Genomic DNA, 19260 nt, shown 5'->3' on the forward strand with positions numbered 1-19260 from the left:
TTTGCTTTAAATCCTGACTGCGCAAAAAATGGAAATATATAATACTGATATATTAATTATAAAAATGTTAAATTTATCACTGTATATTCGTCTCCACAAAGCAATACACAGTACAAGTGACACAAACTTCAACGTGATGAAGGCTGTCAAGCCACACTTAAAAATATTTTGGTTTGCCCAAACCCTACCCAAAGGTTGAGACAGTGGGTAGGTAGGTAGGCATTTTCTTTTTTTTTCTTTTCAATAAAAGAAATTGTAAGATGTTTATTAGTCTTCTTGCCTATTTGATTAAAAAAAAAACTTCTTCAAATCAGGACAATAAAAGAATTTGAGTAGGCAGCTTTTTTCTGGGTAGGTAGCGTTTGGGCAAACAGACCTATTATTTATAATGGCTTCACTACAAAGAAGAAGTAGAAGATTCTTATATTTCCCGGTAATATATATGGATCAATATATAAGACTAACAGATCATTTGCTGACAAAATTTGCAGATTTGGAAGAAAAATGGAAAGTGCAGACTTATAAAATAATAGCTGTTTTCCATCATCTGATCATTGTCTATCAACACCTTTTTATTTATGAAATTGAGAATGGAAATGGGGAATGTGTCAAAGAGACAACAACCCGACCAAATGAAAAACAACAACAGCAGAAGGTCACCAACAGGTCTTCAATGTAGCGAGAAATTTTCGCACCCGGAGGTGTCCTTCAGCTGGCCCCTAAACAAATATATACTAGTTCAGTGATAATGAACGCCATACTAATTTCCAAATATGCACAGAGCAAAGCACTTAAAATACTACCTTTTACCTTTTTAAGCTGTTTAAAAACATGAAAATGGTTGAACTAAATCTACTTATTAGTCAGTCAGATTTTAAAAAGTCTTTGACAGTATTTTAGATGGAATTTTGCAGAGGGCACTGTTTTAAGATGAATGGCACCATCCCTTGTAAATGTTGTATTAAACTTTATTATAATATTGAGAATGAAAATTGGTGAAAGAGACAACAACCAAAGAGCAGAATCAGCTGAGAGACACCAATTGATCTTTAACACAGTAGGAAAATCCTGCACCAAGAGGCAGGATGCCCCTTAACCAAATGTGTACATGTTCAAAGAAAATGGATGTTACATATACTCTAAACCCCAATACATTTCAATGAACTAGCTATAGAATTTAAACTCATACAAAAATAACAAAGGCAAGAGACTCAAGACTTGAGAGGTACACAAATTTGATATGATTGAAGTTCAACATGTTTTGTGAGATCTCCCCCTCCCCATACATGTATGTTTATTATTTTTATACATGTATATATAATTGAATAAATTAATGTGTTTTTCTATGATTTATTCTACAAATTGAATGTAAGTACATGTAGTTGTTTTTAAATTATGCATTTTTTTTTTTTTTCATCAGCTAGGTCACAGGAGTGCACAGAAAAGGCAGAGGGGATCTGCTGTTTTAGAGTCTTTATTTTTTGTCTTACTAAGACACTGGTGAAATTATGAGTGCTTGTGAGATACAACATTTCATTTATTTTAAATTTATATAACAAATATTTCAAATTCCAAAATGAAAATGTTTTCAAGTTTCTTAATGAATATTTCAGGCTTCTTGGACATTAAAGACTAGAGCTTTAACAGCACAGGTTTATGTAGACGAAGTTGATGTGGATGAAGAAGGTATTGCAGAGATGTTGATGGATGACAATTCCATAGCACAGGTGTCCAGACCTGGAACATCCCTCAAACAACCAGGGACAGGCCATGGTGGTCCTAGTCAAGGAGTAAGGTAGGTACTATTAAATCTTTGAATTCCCTTTATCAGGTAGGGATCAAACCCCCTGTATGGTGATTGTACCTCTATAGAGGGATAATCCTTCTTCAGAGGTATAAAATAGTAGAGGGGTATGTTTGTTTGCACTGGATTTAAAGCAAGTTGGGGCAAAATGGCATTTTCCAGTTATATTGGCTATAACCTCTAGCATTATATGCATCAACATATATGCACTTTACTAAAAATTGGGATAACCAGTTTTCTGCTAAAGTGACAAAACTTAAAATCTATTGTATACCTATCTGAACACCTGATCAACAACAAAAAGAATAGTTGACTTTTAAATTTCATGTTAAATCTACCAATAGAAATTCTGTTCAGTGAGGCATAAGTGAGTAGAATTTACCTGATCATCACAGCTTTCAATCATGGTAAACAAAAGATTTCAGTGGCGGATCCAGGGGGTGGTCCCACGGCGCACCGGACCACCCCCATGACGAACCTCAATTTTTTTAAAGTTTCTATTTTTTCAATAACTAGCTAATCAACAAATTAATACTTAAGATTAATCCTTTCATCGCACTAATTGGTTAGGGATAACCTGGATACCTGGAGGTGGCACAATGATAGAATACGGATCAATGTGTTTCACCTGTATTCATGTAATTGTCAAAACAGCTTGTCAATATGAAGAAGTTGACTTCTTCTTTTGAAAGGTAAATACAAATTATTTTTGTAGTTTTAAGTGAAATTTCCATTTATAATTGCACTGGTCATAGTGAAAAACTGTATGGTGTTCACCAGAGGCTTGAGCACAAAACTTCAGGGACAGACTTTAGACATCGTAGCAGCTTATAAATCTGTCTCAGCTGTCAAAGAAGCTCTAACCGATGTACGCAAAACTATCGAAGAATGGTTTAGTGAATGGTTTGCAGAGACCGAAGAACTTGCAAAGACCGTCGCTGTAGAGCCCTCAATACCTAGACGGTGCGGTCGAAAAAATCAACAGGAAAACTGTTCTGCAGACACACCAGAAATGTACTACAGACGTGTCATAGGTATCCCACATCTTGACGATGTATTGAGTGGCATGGAAGCAAGATTTTCGCACCTTACATCAACAGCAATTCAAGCACTGAAGTTGGTACCGCCATTTGTACAAAGCGCAACATTTGATGAAATTAAACATTTTGTAGACTTTAATCATACTGATTTGCCGAGTCCATCTACAATGCCATCAGAACTGCGTTTGTGGCAAAAGACTTGCGAGTCAATGCTTTCAAAACCAGAAACTGTAGCCGGTGCTCCGAAAGTATGTTGCAAAACAGACTTCCCAAATATTTCTGTTATCTTAAAAATCATAGCTACCATGGGGGTGACGAGCTGCGAATGTGAGCGATCCAACAGTGAGTTATCACTTTTAAAAACCTACCTGAGAACAAGTATGGGACAATCGCGTTTAAACAGACTTGCGTTGATGCATGTGCACTACAGTTTGGAACTAAACATGAAACAAATTATAGATAACTTTGCAAGAAAAAACCCACAACGCATGATGTTGAATGACCTGATAAACGACTCTTTGTTAAATTAATACATTTTGAACAATTTTACGTAGAACTGTTTTTACCGATTATGACTGACATTTTAGCTAAACTTTTTTTACAGCTTGCCTAATTCAGACGACAGTTGTATGTAACGTGCTATTTTAGATTGCAAGATATTGTATAGAGGCTTAGATTAAAATCAGTTTTACATGTCTTTTAATTCCTTTACCTAGGAATATGTGTATTGCATGGTGTTGTCCAAATTCATGATCTTCCATAATGTCGAAGGTATTTTTTAACCTTTTTCATACCATTCAATATTCATTTGGGACCACCCCCAAATTTTTTTCTGGATCCTCCACTGGATTTTATATTTAGTCAGATAAGCATCAAACTGGGCATGTGCATATTAGATAAAGTACATCAATTGGTGCATCAAACATTCCAGGTTACTGCCATAATAAGTAGAGAATGCCATTCTGCCCTATTTCAATTTAAATCCAGTCTAAACAAAAAAAAATCCTCTATAAAGGGATAATTTTACCCCTCTATAGAAGGATTATCCCTCTATACAGGTATAATTACCATCTAGAGGGTTTGTTCCCAACCTGTTTATCTACAATAAAAGATAATATCAAGGAAATATAAATGACTAAGTGACTTTTAATGGGTAATGTATATATCCAAAGTTTCATCTATTTTCTATGTTTAGCAGAGTTAAAGGTGTGATACATGTACCACTAAAACATAGTATGTCATATCTGGTTTCATACTGAAAAGAACGCAATGAAATGTTATGCAAACTTTTCATTGTAGTACTGAACAGAATAAAACTTTATTCATGCCTAGTGTTTCTTTATTTAAAAAATAATGTAAAAATATGCAAAAATAATTTCTGCACAATATTTTCAAAAGTGCTATTTTTGCAGAGATTAATAAGGAAAAATCAATCCATCATATATTTATTCACCAAGAAATTGGACACAAGCTATAACAAGATTATTGAAGTCCTCTACCATTCTACCTTTTATAAAAAAGTCTTTGAAAATTTGTATCCCACGAAAAATGATGAATCCACAATGAGTGTTGCATTGTAATAAAGATTTTAAAGATTTATAATTTGATAAGATAGTCTAATCTTAAACAATGACAGAAAAGCATTCATGATAACCATAATAAGAAATGCCAATTAGCAACTCCATATATTTTTGAAATAACTGTGATATTTTACAGACCAATGTCCCAGTCAGGAAGACCATTGTCAGGATTTACCCGTCCTGGTACACAGGGTGGGAGACCAGGTACAATGGAACAGGCCATTAGGACTCCACGTACAGCACATACTGCCAGACCTGTCACAAGTGCCTCTGGGAGATATGTCAGATTAGGAACAGTATGTATTAAAACTGTTATTTTCTTATTTGTGTACAGCTCTGATCATCTGTGGTTGCATATGCTTGATCCCTTATTTTGAGATAAGCATGATAAGGGAGATGTAGGTTCAATTCTTTGTGAGTTAACATTTAAAAAATGGTTTTTCCTCCTGTGTTGCTTTAAATTATACATTTACACATGTTATTAGTCTTTTATTAGGAATAAGTACACAGACAGCTACTCCCAAGTCGATTGTTATATTACTACATAGTTTTGTCTATCTGTTTAAAGATTAATTTATAATAAAAATATTTCAACAATTTAAGTGCAAAAAATTGTTATTCTTTATGTAAAACAAACATTATTTTACTAATTGTTTTTTTTCTCAAAAGTATTATGGTACTTGAATAAATCTCAGTTGTTGCTCTTTTTAAATAATAAAGAGGAGGAGTTATTGTCATGAGAACAACTGTCAACCAAAGTTGGAAACAAAGTGGATGTAAGCAATTATATGCATCCATACAGCCTTCAATAATTAGAAAACCCATACAGTATATTTGGCTCTAAAAGGCCTTGACATGGAAAATATGAAACAATTCAATTGAGAAAACAAAATGTCTAGTTTATAACAAAACAATGGACAAAAAAAAAATAAATATGAGATTCAATTTTTGAGTATGGTTTAAGATGGTAATATTGGATTTGCTTAGGATAAGTGGACTGCATGCTTTAGGCATTAAACTATAACAGCATTTATATACATGTAGAAAGAAATGTTATTGAAATATTTTGTATTGTAGGCTTCTATGTTGTCAACACCAGACGGACCTTTTATTAACCTGGGTAGATTGAATTTTACAAAGTATGCATCAAGACAGAACTTAGCCAAATCATTGTTTGAGTATATATTTCATCATGAAAATGATGTCAGAAATGTAAGTGATATGTTGTCTAGGTTTTCTAAGTCACACACGATTATATGTAAAATGAAGTTAAGATTAAGATTTCAGAGTGCCTGTTTCAGCAGCATTAGATAATTATACCTTTAATATGTATACAGGAGACAAAAGATTGCAAAGCAAAATGAATAATATAAACATGAACTAAACAATATTCTGTGTTGAAGACTGTACCTTGATCTATAATGGTTTACTTTTATAAATTGTGAGTTGTCTCATGTACACTTATACCACATCTTCCTATATCTATGAAAACACATATATATGCACAAATAAAATGAATAATATAAACAAACAAAACATATGTACATAGCCTAAACAGAGCAGCAAAAATTTGGGTTGTCAACAAACACTATAAGGTTGTGAGTTCAAATCCTTGCACATGGCAGGTATGTTAGATTTGGATCTTAGTTGACGAGATTCCAACCTTAATTGACTAGGATTGACAGTTACCCATCTGAAGTTGGTAGTTCCCTCCAGATGCCTCAATCAATATAAACTGACAAACACAATATAGAAATATGTGCTGATAGAGATTTTAACCACCAACAGCCAATTAATCAATACACTCAAAAAAGAAGATTTGGTTTAATTGCCAAAGAGACAACTCTCCACAAGAGACCAAAATGACACAGAATTTAACAAATATAGGTCACTGTAAGTTCTTTAACAATGAGCAAACCCCATATCGCATAGTCAGTTATAAAAGGCCTCAAAATGACAATTTAAACTAATTCAATGAGAAAATTAACGGCCTAATTTGTGTACAAAAAAATGAAAGAAAATCAAATATGTAACACATATACAAACGACAACCACTGAATTACATTCTCTTTCTTGAAGTGGCATATACATAATATACAGTAAACCAAGTTGAAAAATAATGTGAATATAAATCTGTGATTTATATGTCAAAGTTGTATCTTTCCTTATATAACTACATCAAGTAAATTTGAAAAACACGAAATTAAATCACTTCAAAGTGGCCAGAAAAGGGCTAAAACCCCAAATTAATTATCCATGAAAATAAATTGGGTTACAGTTCCCTTCGTGAACTAGAGTTTACAGCAATAGGTTAAGAAGTACTTGAGACTTGTGACTTACATGTATTATATGTATATGTATGCTCATTCTTTCCTACACCCTCTATTTATAGGCACTAGAATTGGCAGCTTTGGCTACAGAAGCGTGTCAGTTTAAAGATTGGTGGTGGAAAGTACAGCTAGCTAAATGTTATTACAGGTAAACGATTTTTCTTTTGTATAAATCATTCAGTTTAAGGGCAGTTTAATTTATTCAATGTTTGATAAATTTCTGTGCAAACATTTATTAAAACTCAAAAAACTGCAATGGAAGATTTTCAAGAAACTAAATTAATTTTATACTGTAAATTCAGAAATTATTGACTGCATTTATTATTGCGATTTTGTCATTTTTGACTTAAATGCAATTTTACTATTTATGATTTTGAGAAAAATCCTGTTTAATTCATATAAAATATTCCATATAAAATATTCCAAAATGGGAGTTCAAAATTATTGTGTTTACAACTCTGTCGCATTTTTCGCAATAATAAAAACCGTGCAATAATTTCTGAATTTACAGTACTTTTAAATTTAGTTTCAATGTATGAATTAGACCTCACTTTTTTTCTTTGTTTCAGATTAGGAATGTTTAGAGATTCAGAACAGCAATTAAAATCAGCATTAAAACAACAAGACATGGTAGATCCCTATCTGTATCTATGTAAAGTATATCTAAGGCTTGATCAACCTCTTACTGCTGTGGAAGTTTATAAACAAGGATTGGATAAATTCCAAGGGGAGACAACTCTATTAACAGGAATAGCTAGAATTTATGAGGTAATACCCCTAACTGTATGAAGATCCCTATCTGTATCTATGTAAAGTGTATCTCAGGCTTGATCAACCTCTTACAGCTGTAGAAGTTTATAAACACAAATAAGATAAATTTATAGGGGAGACAACTCTTGACAGGTATAGCTATATTTTATATGGTTAAAAATTAATGCAGTTATTTTTGCTATAAATTGTACCTATGAACATGTGAATTTTTCTGAAACACTCTGAGATGAGTTTCACAGAATTTGGAAATTTCAAACAAGAATAGCCAGAGATTTCAGAATAATGAAACTGCTAGTAAAATTGAAATTTAATTGAATGGATAAGATATATATATATATATATAAAAGACAATGTGGTATGATGCCTATGAAAATAACTACTATCAAGAGACAAAACGACACAGAAATTAACAACTATTGGTCAACATACAGCTATCATGATGAGCAAAGTTCAGCTATAAAAGGCCTCAGAATGACAAATGTAAAACTCTTCAAAGAAATTAACAACTTAATTTGTGTACAAAATAATAAATAAAAAACAAATACAGTATGTAACACAACTAAAAAAGACAACTACTGAATTACATGGTTCTTTTTGACACAAAATCGTTATTGCACTTGAAAAAACTCCAAGGATATGAAAAATACTTTAATTTCTGTTCTTCATTTCAGAATCTCAGTTAGGCAAAATTAATCTTATTCCTGTCATGAAGAGATCTTAAATAGACCTTGAATTCTTTATTGTTCTTGGATTAAAGTTTTTACATTTGAACAAGAAATTAAGAAGCTCAAAGAATTACAAATTTTCCAAAGGGTTCATTGCAGACTTTGATAAAACCTTAAATCATGTAAATGACAAGTTTTCTTCGTCCTCATAAATTGATACTCAGGGTAAAAAAGAATCCACAGTACTAAATTCAATAAACATTTGTCAGTTTAGAAATGATCTATCAAATATAACATTCGGTTTTTGAAACACATACACATGCATCTATTTTGTTAGGTTACTGTCACATTAACATTATCCCCTTTTCACCTTTTATCAATGAGTTTATTGACTTTTTTCCTTTTTTCAGGGTTTAAATGAGATGGAAAATGCCGTTAAATTTTATAAAGATGTTTTAATGTATGATAGTATGCATGTAGAAGCCATAGCTTGCATAGCGACACACCATTTTTACACAGATCAACCAGAAGTTGCACTGAAATTTTACAGGTATTGTCTTATTCTTCACTTTATGTATATGACATTAAGATCATATTGAACAAAATGTAGATGCTTTTTACACCAATGAAAGACAGGACCACTATAAACCAACTTTTAGATCTTCCCTTGAAATGGAAGAAGTTAAGATTCATGGTAATATTATTTTATCATTCTTTTGTCATAAAACTTTAATTTTGCTTAGAAACATAGCCATACAAAATCTAACAATGTTCATCTGACCTTGACCTCATTTGTATGGTTTATTGGTCAGCTTTAAGTATTCATGATTTCATCCCTTTCTCAGATACTACACGCAAATGATCTCTATTTTTATAGTTATAAAAACCTTTTCAAACATAGAAATATTGTTTAAATTTACAGAATTAAATATTTTGTGCATGTTTTTCCTTAAAATTCATTTAAGATATTTTATTACGGTGTTATTTGAAAAGTTATATGGAACTGAAAATCTTGTCTATTTTTTGTCATTCTGCAGCAAATAATTATATATTTAGTTAAAAAATATTAAAACAACAAGCCAATCAAATTTTGATTAAACCATTGTTTTTATAATGATCAAAGACATTCATCTAATTATTAAATTACAATTATATATGATTGTAAGACAATGCAAGCCAATTACTACTGAAATATCTCCAAAATTATATATTTAATTATCATTTATAATATCTTTCTTTAATTGTTTACTTTGATCTTTTTAACAATCCCCTATTAATCCTAAATAGTCTCCTAAATCTTTTTGAGTAGAAGAATTTGTCTTTTGATCTCAAAGTTTCTCAAATGTATACTGTGAAAACAGACTCAAAATAGATTTAATAAATAAATGTGACAGCTTGAAACATCATCAAACCTCAGACAGTAACTGAACCCACACCAGTTAGTGACAATATTGCAATGGCTGAATCTGCACCACTTAATGACAGCATAGTTATGGATGATACAGTATTACTGAGGAAGCACCTTCTGATCCATGACAGAGCTGTACAACAAATTATTGTACTTGGTAAGTCCTGTAGTCTTAACGCTCAACTTTCAGACTTCCTCTTTTTTGTTTTAATTTTTTGTAGCATCTGTTTTTAAATTTAAAAGTTTAGGTTTGGGAGTGTTGAAGCCTTAAGACTTAACTTCTGCTTATCAATTTAATTTTTGTAGCATCTATTTTTCATTTGAAAAAAAAGTGAATCTGTTTTTTGTTTGAAACTAGTCTTGCTAGTTTTATGATAGAATAAGAATGTAAAAAAGATGCTCTCTTCTTTTCTTGGATTATACCTAAAAAACATTTGGTATGAATGAGATTAGTATGAATTCTAAAAAAAAGCATCTATTGACAATTATATTTTGAGAAAATCAAAACTGTTGAAAACTAGTGTAGGATGAAATTATCAACTTTTTTACATCTTAGATTTTTTTTTATAAATTTTTAAAAACATGTTAAAGTAGACTTTGTTTTGGAAGATTTAACTTTTTGCATATACAATGAATAAACAATGATGACATATTTTTAAAATGTTATCTTATTTTTAGATCGTTATATTGAGAGAGTAAAAGAAAAAGCAGTACATCAAGTTCAGAGAGGTAACAAATCCAGAGCCTTACATCTGCTAAACAGGAAGTCAGTAGCCATTGGCCTAAAGAACACCTATCGTCAGTTTCGTCTCAGAAAATGGTACCAGTCACAAGTTCTTGTAGTGAGCATGCTCAGCACCTTGAGACCAAACCAGGTTACAGTACAACCTACAGAACCTGACACAAACCCAGGGTACGAAGGACAGCAGATGGAGCTGTTTGCCAAATCACAGATGGTTGCTCAGTGTAGTTTTGACCGTGCTGTGTAATGTTGCTGCGAATTTGTGAAGATGTTAATGTTGAACTTGATGTGCTTCTGTCTATAACTAAATTAAAGTGATATGATAACACTGAAATCTGACTAGTAAAGTGAAATTTTATGTAGATTTGTTAATTTAATACATGTAGTGCTATATTATTTTTTAATAAAAAATACTTTCTCACACCAAATTTTGTTATTTATGATTTTCTTATAAGATTTTATGGGTTTGATACTTAGTGAAGAATTGTAGTTTGAATTCTATTGTGATTCTTCTAGATAATTAATGTATTCCAATGATTCTGAAAAGTTTCCATTTTTGTGTTGATTTCATATTGTGTTTTGTGGATAGATGTTCATCTTGTCATTATTTGGCCATTAGCAATCTGTTCTCAAATTTTTTGAACAATATACACATTCTCTCTATTTGTTTGACCAATGGGTATCTTCATCCTATTTTTTTTACCATTGGACATTTGTCTCTATTTGTTTTTAATTTGTATGTCCTTCACATGAATATTTTTGTCACATCTTTCTCACGATCTACATCATAAGGAGTTATGTAATTTGGTTTCAGAGTTTATATAAGTCAGCTATATCGTGAAATGTGTTTCAGATTCATCACTCAACAACTTCCTGTTTACTACACACTTGTATCATTTTACACATGATAGCCAAGTTAAAAAAATCATCACATTTATCTAAGGACCTACAATACAATGATTTCTGAAAATTGATTTCAGGGTATATATGTAGGACTCAAATCTATGGCCGGTTCCAAATCTATGGCAGATTCCTAATCTTTGGCAAATGTGACGTTACAAAAGTCAATCAAATCAAATCTATGACAGATTTTTTGTTTTCTCCAAATCTATAGCAGATCTTTAATTTGTGTAGTTTTCTGGGATGAAAGAGTAACATATATTGTCACAATTGAATAGCGCAATTTTTCATCATCGCTGCTTCTAACGATTCTGAAATCAATAGATTTGAACAGTACTATTCCAAATAAAGGTAGCACCCTCAATAACAATTTGTGTATGGTTTAAAGGATATATTAGATGTGAAATATATTATATTAACCGAAAGAGGGACAAAATGTTCTGCACCGGCCGAAGCCCATGGTGAACTAGGGCATCGTTTTTTCAAGTCCCTAATATTTTAGAAAAGGTGTTATAGTAATTATTTTACTGTCTATGACTGGTAAAGTTAATCAGGTGAAAGATAAAATTATATATTAATTTAATTTGAATCATCATCAAATAAAAAAGATGTGTTTACAATGAAATAAATATCATTTCAAAATTCAAACTATTCATTTTTAAGCATAATAAATATTTGATATAAAAAAAAAGAAAAAACTGCCACTTTTTTATTGTTAAGAGATTTAATAGTTATGTTAATTGATGGGTTAAACCGTTAATGATACAATGCACCAAAAGAAAGTGCTTTATTTTTACGGGACAAATAATCTTGAAGTCTGTATTAGGGTATATGAAATTGATTTCATCATTTACAAAATTTTTTGTTTGCCATCACAATTTGGTGGACCATTACAAAATGTTTTTTTTTCACAAATTTTTATAGACATACTCCCATTGTCATTCATTTCCACTTGTTTACGATAAGTCATTGATCGTATATGTACTGCCTTGTTCTACATTTGCACAGAATCTGCCATAGATTTTGGAAACAACAAAAATTCACCATAGATATGGGACGGCATGACGTCACATTTGACATAGATTAGGAATCTGCCATAGAGTTGGAACCCACCATAGATTTGATTCCTACATATATAAGTCAGCTACACCATGTGATGCGTTTTTATATTCATCATTCATCATCTTCGTGTTTACTGAAATATTTGGGCAGTCGTATCATCAGTGAGCAGTAGCTCACACCTTCTCTTTCTTTCTATTCTCCTTTTTAAGTTTGCCATAACCAAATGTTATGAAACATTTACACAATGCTTAGAACCACAAAACTCGGGTCAAGTTTAAAATTTGGTGGCTTCATTTTTTTATACGACCGCAAAATTTGAAAAAATTTTCGTCGTATATTGCTATCACGTTGGCGTCGTTGTCTGCGTTGTCGTCGTCGTCATCCGAATACTTTTAGTTTTCGCACTCTAACTTTAGTAAAATTGAATAGAAATCTATGAAATTTAACACAAGGTTTATGACCACACAAGAAAGGTTGGTATTGATTTTGGGAGTTTTGGTCCCAACATTTTAGGAATTAGGGGCCAAAAAGGGCCCAAATAAGCATTTTCTTGGTTTTCGCACTATAACTGTAGTTTAAGTTAATAGAAATCTATGAAATTTTGAAACAAGGTTTATGACAACAAAAGAAAGGTTGGGATTGATTTTGGGAGTTTTGGTTTCAACATATTAGGAATTAGGGGACAAAAAAGGGCCAAAATAAGCATTATTCTTGGTTTTCGCACAATAACTTTAGTTTAAGTAAATAGAAATCAATGAAATTTAAACACAATGTCTAGGACCACAAAAGGAAGGTTGGTATTGATTTTGGGAGTTAAGGTCCCAACAGTTTAGGAATTAGGGGCCAAAAAGGGACCCAAAAAAGCATTTTTCTTGGTTTTCGCACCATAACGTTAGTATAAGTAAATAGAAATCTATGAAATTTAAACACAAGGTTTATGACCATAAAAGGAAGGTTGGTATTGATTTTCGGAGTTTTGGTCCGAACAGTTTAGGAATAAGGGGCCAAAAGGGTCCAAAATTAAACTTTGTTTGATTTCATCAAAATTGAATAATTGGGGTTCTTTGATATGCCGAATCTAACTGTGTATGTAGATTCTTAACTTTTGGTCCCGTTTTCAAATTGGTTTACATTAAGGTCCAAAGGGTCCAAAATTAAACTTAGTTTGATTTTAACAAAAATTGAAATCTTGGGGTTCTTTGATATGCTGAATCCAAACATGTACTTAGATTTTTGATTATGGGCCAAGTTTTCAAGTTGGTCCAAATCAGGATCTAATAAATTATTATATTAAGTATTGTGCAATAGCAAGTCTTTTAATTGCACAGTATTGCGCAATGGCAAGAAATATCTAATTACACAATATTGTGAAATAGCATTTTTTTTTTAATTAGAGTTATCTTTCTTTGTCCAGAATAGAAAGCAAGAAATATCTAATTGCACAATATTGTGCAATTGCAAGAATTTTTTTTAATTGGAGTTATCTTTCTTTGTCCAGAATCAACTTAAATCTTTGTTATATACAATATACAATGTATATTCACTTTTTACTACCAACTGATAAATTAAAATAATCTTTACCATTCAGTGATAACAAGCAGTTTTTTTACATCTTATTATTTTATGATGTATTTAAATGAGTAGTTATTGTTGCAAACTACATTAGAAATTTTAATTGAGATTAGTTTTGGAATAAGGGAAAGGGGGATGTGATTAAAAAAATTGGGTTCAATTTTCTCATTTGAAATTTCATAAATAAAAAGAAAATTTCTTCAAACATTTTTTTGAGAGGATTAATATTCAACAGCATAGTGAATTGCTGTAAGAGAAAACAAAAATTTTAAGTTCATTAGAACACATTCATTCTGTGTCAGAAATCTATGCTGTGTCAACTATTTAATCACAATCCAAATTTAGAGCTGAATCCAGCTTGAATGTTGTGTCCATACTTGCCCCAACCGTTCAGGGTTCAACCTCTGCGGTCGTATAAAGCTACGCCCTGCAGAGCATCTGGTTTGTCTTTGACTTATGTCCCTTTAAAAATGGAAAATATAAAATCGTTTTATTATCTCCAAAATTAGTTCAGGAATCTGCAATAAAGCTTAAATAAACTGTCTAAAATAGACAGTAGACCTTGATCATATAGTGGGTATTGGATTTACTGATTTTAAATGCTCAATTTTATTGTTTACATTGATAATGCAAATGTAATAAATAATATATACTCTATTCACATTCTGGTTATTTACAATGAACTGTTATCTTTGTGTTCATTTATGCAATACTAAAGTTTCCTATGATATGTCTATTTTAAGACAATTACTTACTTCCTTTTTACATAGGGTTTATTTTTTGGATGCATCTTCTTCCTGGTAGACCAAATATTTGTCTTATAATAGGTTAATGATAAATCACTTTTAAGGTATAAACAATTTAAATATAATATCTTCATTTTGATTTGATCTTATTGTTACATGGAGTGTATGTGCTGTATATCTCATAGACATGGAATTAACTAATGATAGTAGTTCTATAGACAAAAGTGAAATGGACTTTCAACTTGCAATAAGGTCAAACAATTTGATATTGTTACAAGAAGTTCTTCTAAAAGGGGCTAATGTAAACTGGCAAAACTGTGATGGCAATACTGCTCTACACATAGCTGTCTCTGAAGATGCTGGTATAGACATATTGAGAACGTTAATGGAAAATGGTGCAACGGTAGCGGTAGAAAACAATGACAACAAAACACCAGTACAATGTCTGAAACCAACAAGTTTACAAACAGTATCTAATTTGTTAAAGTTAGAAAAGTGTTTTGATTTTAGGGATAGTAACAACAATGCTTTGATGCATGTATTCATGGGAAGGGATATTAAGTTTGATAAAGAAGATTTTTGGAAGATGATTGTTACTGAATATGAACATCTGAATATAGACTTCAATTCTCAAAATAAATCTGGGACTACACCATTGATGGTAGCTGGTCAAGACTTTGAAGAAAAAAACTTAAAATATGTTCTAGACAATGTGGATAATCTTGATCTTTTTGTGATGGATTCTAATGGTGACACATTTCTTCATGTATACATGCATTTGACTGTTGGTTTGGATATAGATTTTTTTACCACTCTTCTTCAAGGAAAAACAAAGTATTGTCCAAAACTGGTCGTCAAAAAGCTTTTAAATTCACAAAAACTATGAAAAAGACGCACCATTCCATAGATTTTTAAGAAATACAATCCCTTTAAAAGTTTATTTGCTTCAGCTGTTTATAGATGCAGGAGCAGACGTTAATAGTTGTAACACTTTTGGAAGATCAGTCCTACATGGTATTTTTAGGTACATGTCCACGACAGATCCTAGAACTCAAACTAAGGATGAAGAAGACAAAAATACCGAATACCTTGTTAAATGTGGGGCAGATATTGATGCACAAGATTGCTATGGAGATACCCCTCTGTTTTTAGCCTATGATGTTAAAAGTATTGGTATGTTGATAAAGTTAGGAGCTAATGTCAATATTCAAAACAAATTTGGACAAACACCTCTAACTAAGCATGCTTTGTACCCATATAAACACGTCAAAGTCTTTAGTAAACTTATTGCAGCAGGTGCTGATGTTAATATTAAAGATCACCATGGCAGTACAGTCTTACATTACGCTGCCTGGGTTGACTTTAGAATACTAAGACATATTGTTCCGTATTTTCTACTTAATGATTGTGCAATTTCCCATGATGCATTGGGACATCTCCCATGTCACAAAGCATATGAAAGTAGAAATAAAGAAATGTTTGAACTACTCTGTAAATGTGACAAGGTTGTCCATGGAAGCAGTGACAATTTCAAGTTTCGAAAGAAAAGAGTGAAACTGGCAGACTTGGAAGATATTAACCAATTTGTTAATGATTTTCAATGTTATCTAGGAAGTGGCATCTCAAAATTGCTGGAGTTACCTAGAATTGGATCTGTTGTATTTGAACACGAAGCTGAAATGATTAGATTAGCAGTTAATGATCTTGTTATGAATTTATGCCATGAAATATCAATCAGAGATGAATTGTTTACTGTATCACTTGTTCATTCTGGTAGCATTCGTGAAAATACAAAAGTTGGTCTTCCGAATGAATATGATTTTGTATGTAGTCTTGAAAAACTAAGTGAGAAATGTGAAATAGATTATTTAAATACTACTGATGAAAGTGGATTTGCAGTTCTAAAATTAAAGACAGAATTTAGTCGTCAAGAAAACCAGTCTCTGTTTGCTGAGAGTGGACATCTTGTCATTAGCCATGTTTGGGAAAGATTTAATTCTTTAATGAAAGATGTTTTCAAAAGTCCAAAATTTTATTGTCATACAAACATAAGATATGTTGAGGATTGTGCAACCCTTAACTATGTTACCAGTCCAACATGTGTGTGTGTGTTATTTTGGAATGGATGTTTTTACAAAGATTTCAGTATAACAATTGACCTAGCACTTGCATGTTGTATCAAAGGATATTGGCCAAAAAATGCAAATATTGACAAACTTGCATGTGACGTCCAGCAATTAAGAGAAGAAGGAGCATTACTATTGATACAAACAGAATTAGAGAATCGGTTAAATTTTCCACAAAATGTCAGTGTCTCATCACTTAATGCTGAAATAAAACACATGGTTTCCATTCCAGACATTGCTAAGGATGCATATAGAATTTGTAAAATATGCTGTGATAGCGGGATCTGTCCTGGTTTAGTTGTTAACCACACTGTCGATGTCAAAGACATATTATCAAGTTACATGCTGAAAAATTGCATGTTTCATGTATTAGAAAAATATCATAGAGCTGATTTTCATGATATTAGCACAAAGCCATACAAAGACATAGAACTGTATAAGTTTGTGGGACAGATATTTCATACTTTGCTTGAATTTCTAAATGAGGAAAACTTGCCATCTTTCATATTTCCATGGCAGAACATTTTCACTTTCAGAGGTGTGAATAACATAACAGTAGAAAAAAGTCATGTTAGGTGCTCCTATATGAAAGTTTTTGTTAAATTTATTTCAAGATTATTTGGAGAGAAAGTAGATTTTACAGACATTGACATTGGTTGTTTGTCTGAATACAGGGCAAATGACAGGTGTGGATATGAAGAAATTTATTTTGGCAATGACAATATTTTTTCATCATGATTACTTCTGTCTTGATAATCTTTGAAACTTGTGTTACACAAATAAGACTGTTGGTTTTTCCATTTGAATGGATTTGCACTATTCATTTTGGGGCCTTTTATAGCTTGCTGTTCCATTTGAGCCAAGGCTCTGTGTTGAAGACCGTACTTTGACCTATTATGGTTTACTTTTACAAATTGTGACTTGGATGGAGAGTTGTCTCATTGGCACTCATACTACAACTTCTTATATCTATGTAATTATAAATAAAAATGAAATAAAACAAGAATCAAAGCTAATGTAAATTTATGAAACCTGTTGTATTTTTTGATTGCTGTCTGCTTGATATTCAAATGCATTAGTTCTTCTATTTATAAAAAAAAGAATCAATCATCCAGCCACCCACTGATAAGAAAGGTAACTGACCGTCAAATTGCTTTCAAATATTTTTGTGGACTTAATCAGATGGCTACTTTTAATCTATATAATTTTATTGTAAATTCTGAAATTATTGCAAGGTTTTTATACAGATTAGACCATATGTGTTATGTTTTCTGGTCTGTGTGTCTGTTTGTTTGTCTGTTTGTACGTTCGTCCCACTTTAGGTTAAAGTTTTTGGTCAAGGTCAATCAACTTGAAACTTAGTACTCATGTTCTCTATGATATGATCTTTATAAATTTAATGCCAAATTAGAGTTTTGACCCTAATTTCACAGTCCATTGCACATTGAAAATGATAGTGAAAGTGCAGCATCCGTGTACCGTACTATGGACACCTTCCTGTTTAGAATTTACAATAATTTCTGATTTTACAGTAGACATAAAAATAAGGGATTGTCGTAGAAAATTTTGAAAGAAATATAGAAAATTTCATCTGTTCTCATTCAAAGTATGTACAAGTTATGTCAAAGGGATTTTGAATACTGTTAGATAGCTTCAGACTTACTAATTTGTAAACTTTATCAACTTTGACAAATCACTAGGTAACTTTAAATTCATGACTCAGATAATATTGCTTCACAGAGTACTTTTCGCTTGCTATTTGAGGCTTAAAACATGAAGAAATAAATGGGGGAAGGGTTATGAAAAATATTTCAAAGTTATATACTGTCCATACTAACAATATATTAAAATTAAATCTTCTTTCTTAACAATTGTGTCTGTCTGTTTTATTCACACTTTGTTGCATATGTGATATCAGTTTGACATGGCTCGGTACTTATACATCTCATCAATGTGTTTGTATTGGCTTTCATTTTTGTCGAGCCTTCGACTTAAGTCGAAAAAGCGAGACTAAGCGATCCTACATTCCGTCGGCGGCGGCGGCGGCGTCAACAAATATTCACTCTGTGGTTAAAGTTTTTGAAATTTTAATAACTTTCTTAAACTATACTGGATTTCTACCAAACTTCGACAGAAGTTTGTTTATGATCATACGATAGTATCCAGAAGTAAATTTTGTAAATAAATAAATCCATTTTTTCCATATTTTACTTTTAAATGGACTTTTTCTGCGGGGAACCATTACATTCACTCTGTGGTTAAAGTTTTTAAAATTTTAATAACTTTCTTAAACTATCCTGGGTTTGTACCAAACTTGGACCGAAGCTTATTTATGATCATAAGATTATATCCAGAAGTAAAGTTTGTAAAAAGATTACTCCGTTTTTTCTGTAATTTACTTTTAAATGGACTTAGATTTTCTTACAATCATAAAATAGTAACAAGAGGAATATTTTTATTGATTTTTTTCCTCATTGTTGTTGAGCCTGCGATTTACAGCAAAAATAGGCGAGA

General features: G+C 31.6%; 2 protein-coding genes across 2 annotated transcripts in view; both read left to right on the plus strand.

The window, feature by feature from the left end:
• LOC134710109 (tetratricopeptide repeat protein 8-like) overlaps window positions 1-19260 on the plus strand; it is a 40297-nt gene that overhangs the window by 1231 nt on the left and 19806 nt on the right. The window contains exons 2-7 of the mRNA XM_063570308.1: window positions 1614-1795; window positions 4561-4720; window positions 5502-5636; window positions 6817-6902; window positions 7324-7522; window positions 8601-8740. Of these exons, the coding sequence (XP_063426378.1) occupies window positions 1614-1795; window positions 4561-4720; window positions 5502-5636; window positions 6817-6902; window positions 7324-7522; window positions 8601-8740 (902 nt within the window). The remainder of the gene's footprint in view (window positions 1-1613; window positions 1796-4560; window positions 4721-5501; window positions 5637-6816; window positions 6903-7323; window positions 7523-8600; window positions 8741-19260) is intronic.
• LOC134709326 (uncharacterized) lies at window positions 9406-10587 on the plus strand. The gene is made up of 2 exons (XM_063569493.1): window positions 9406-9755; window positions 10277-10587. Exons 1-2 carry the CDS (start codon window positions 9647-9649, stop codon window positions 10585-10587), a joined length of 420 nt encoding a protein of 139 aa, XP_063425563.1. The 5' UTR covers window positions 9406-9646.

Source organism: Mytilus trossulus, chromosome 3 (assembly GCF_036588685.1).
Source record: "Mytilus trossulus isolate FHL-02 chromosome 3, PNRI_Mtr1.1.1.hap1, whole genome shotgun sequence".
NCBI lineage: Eukaryota > Metazoa > Mollusca > Bivalvia > Mytilida > Mytilidae > Mytilus > Mytilus trossulus.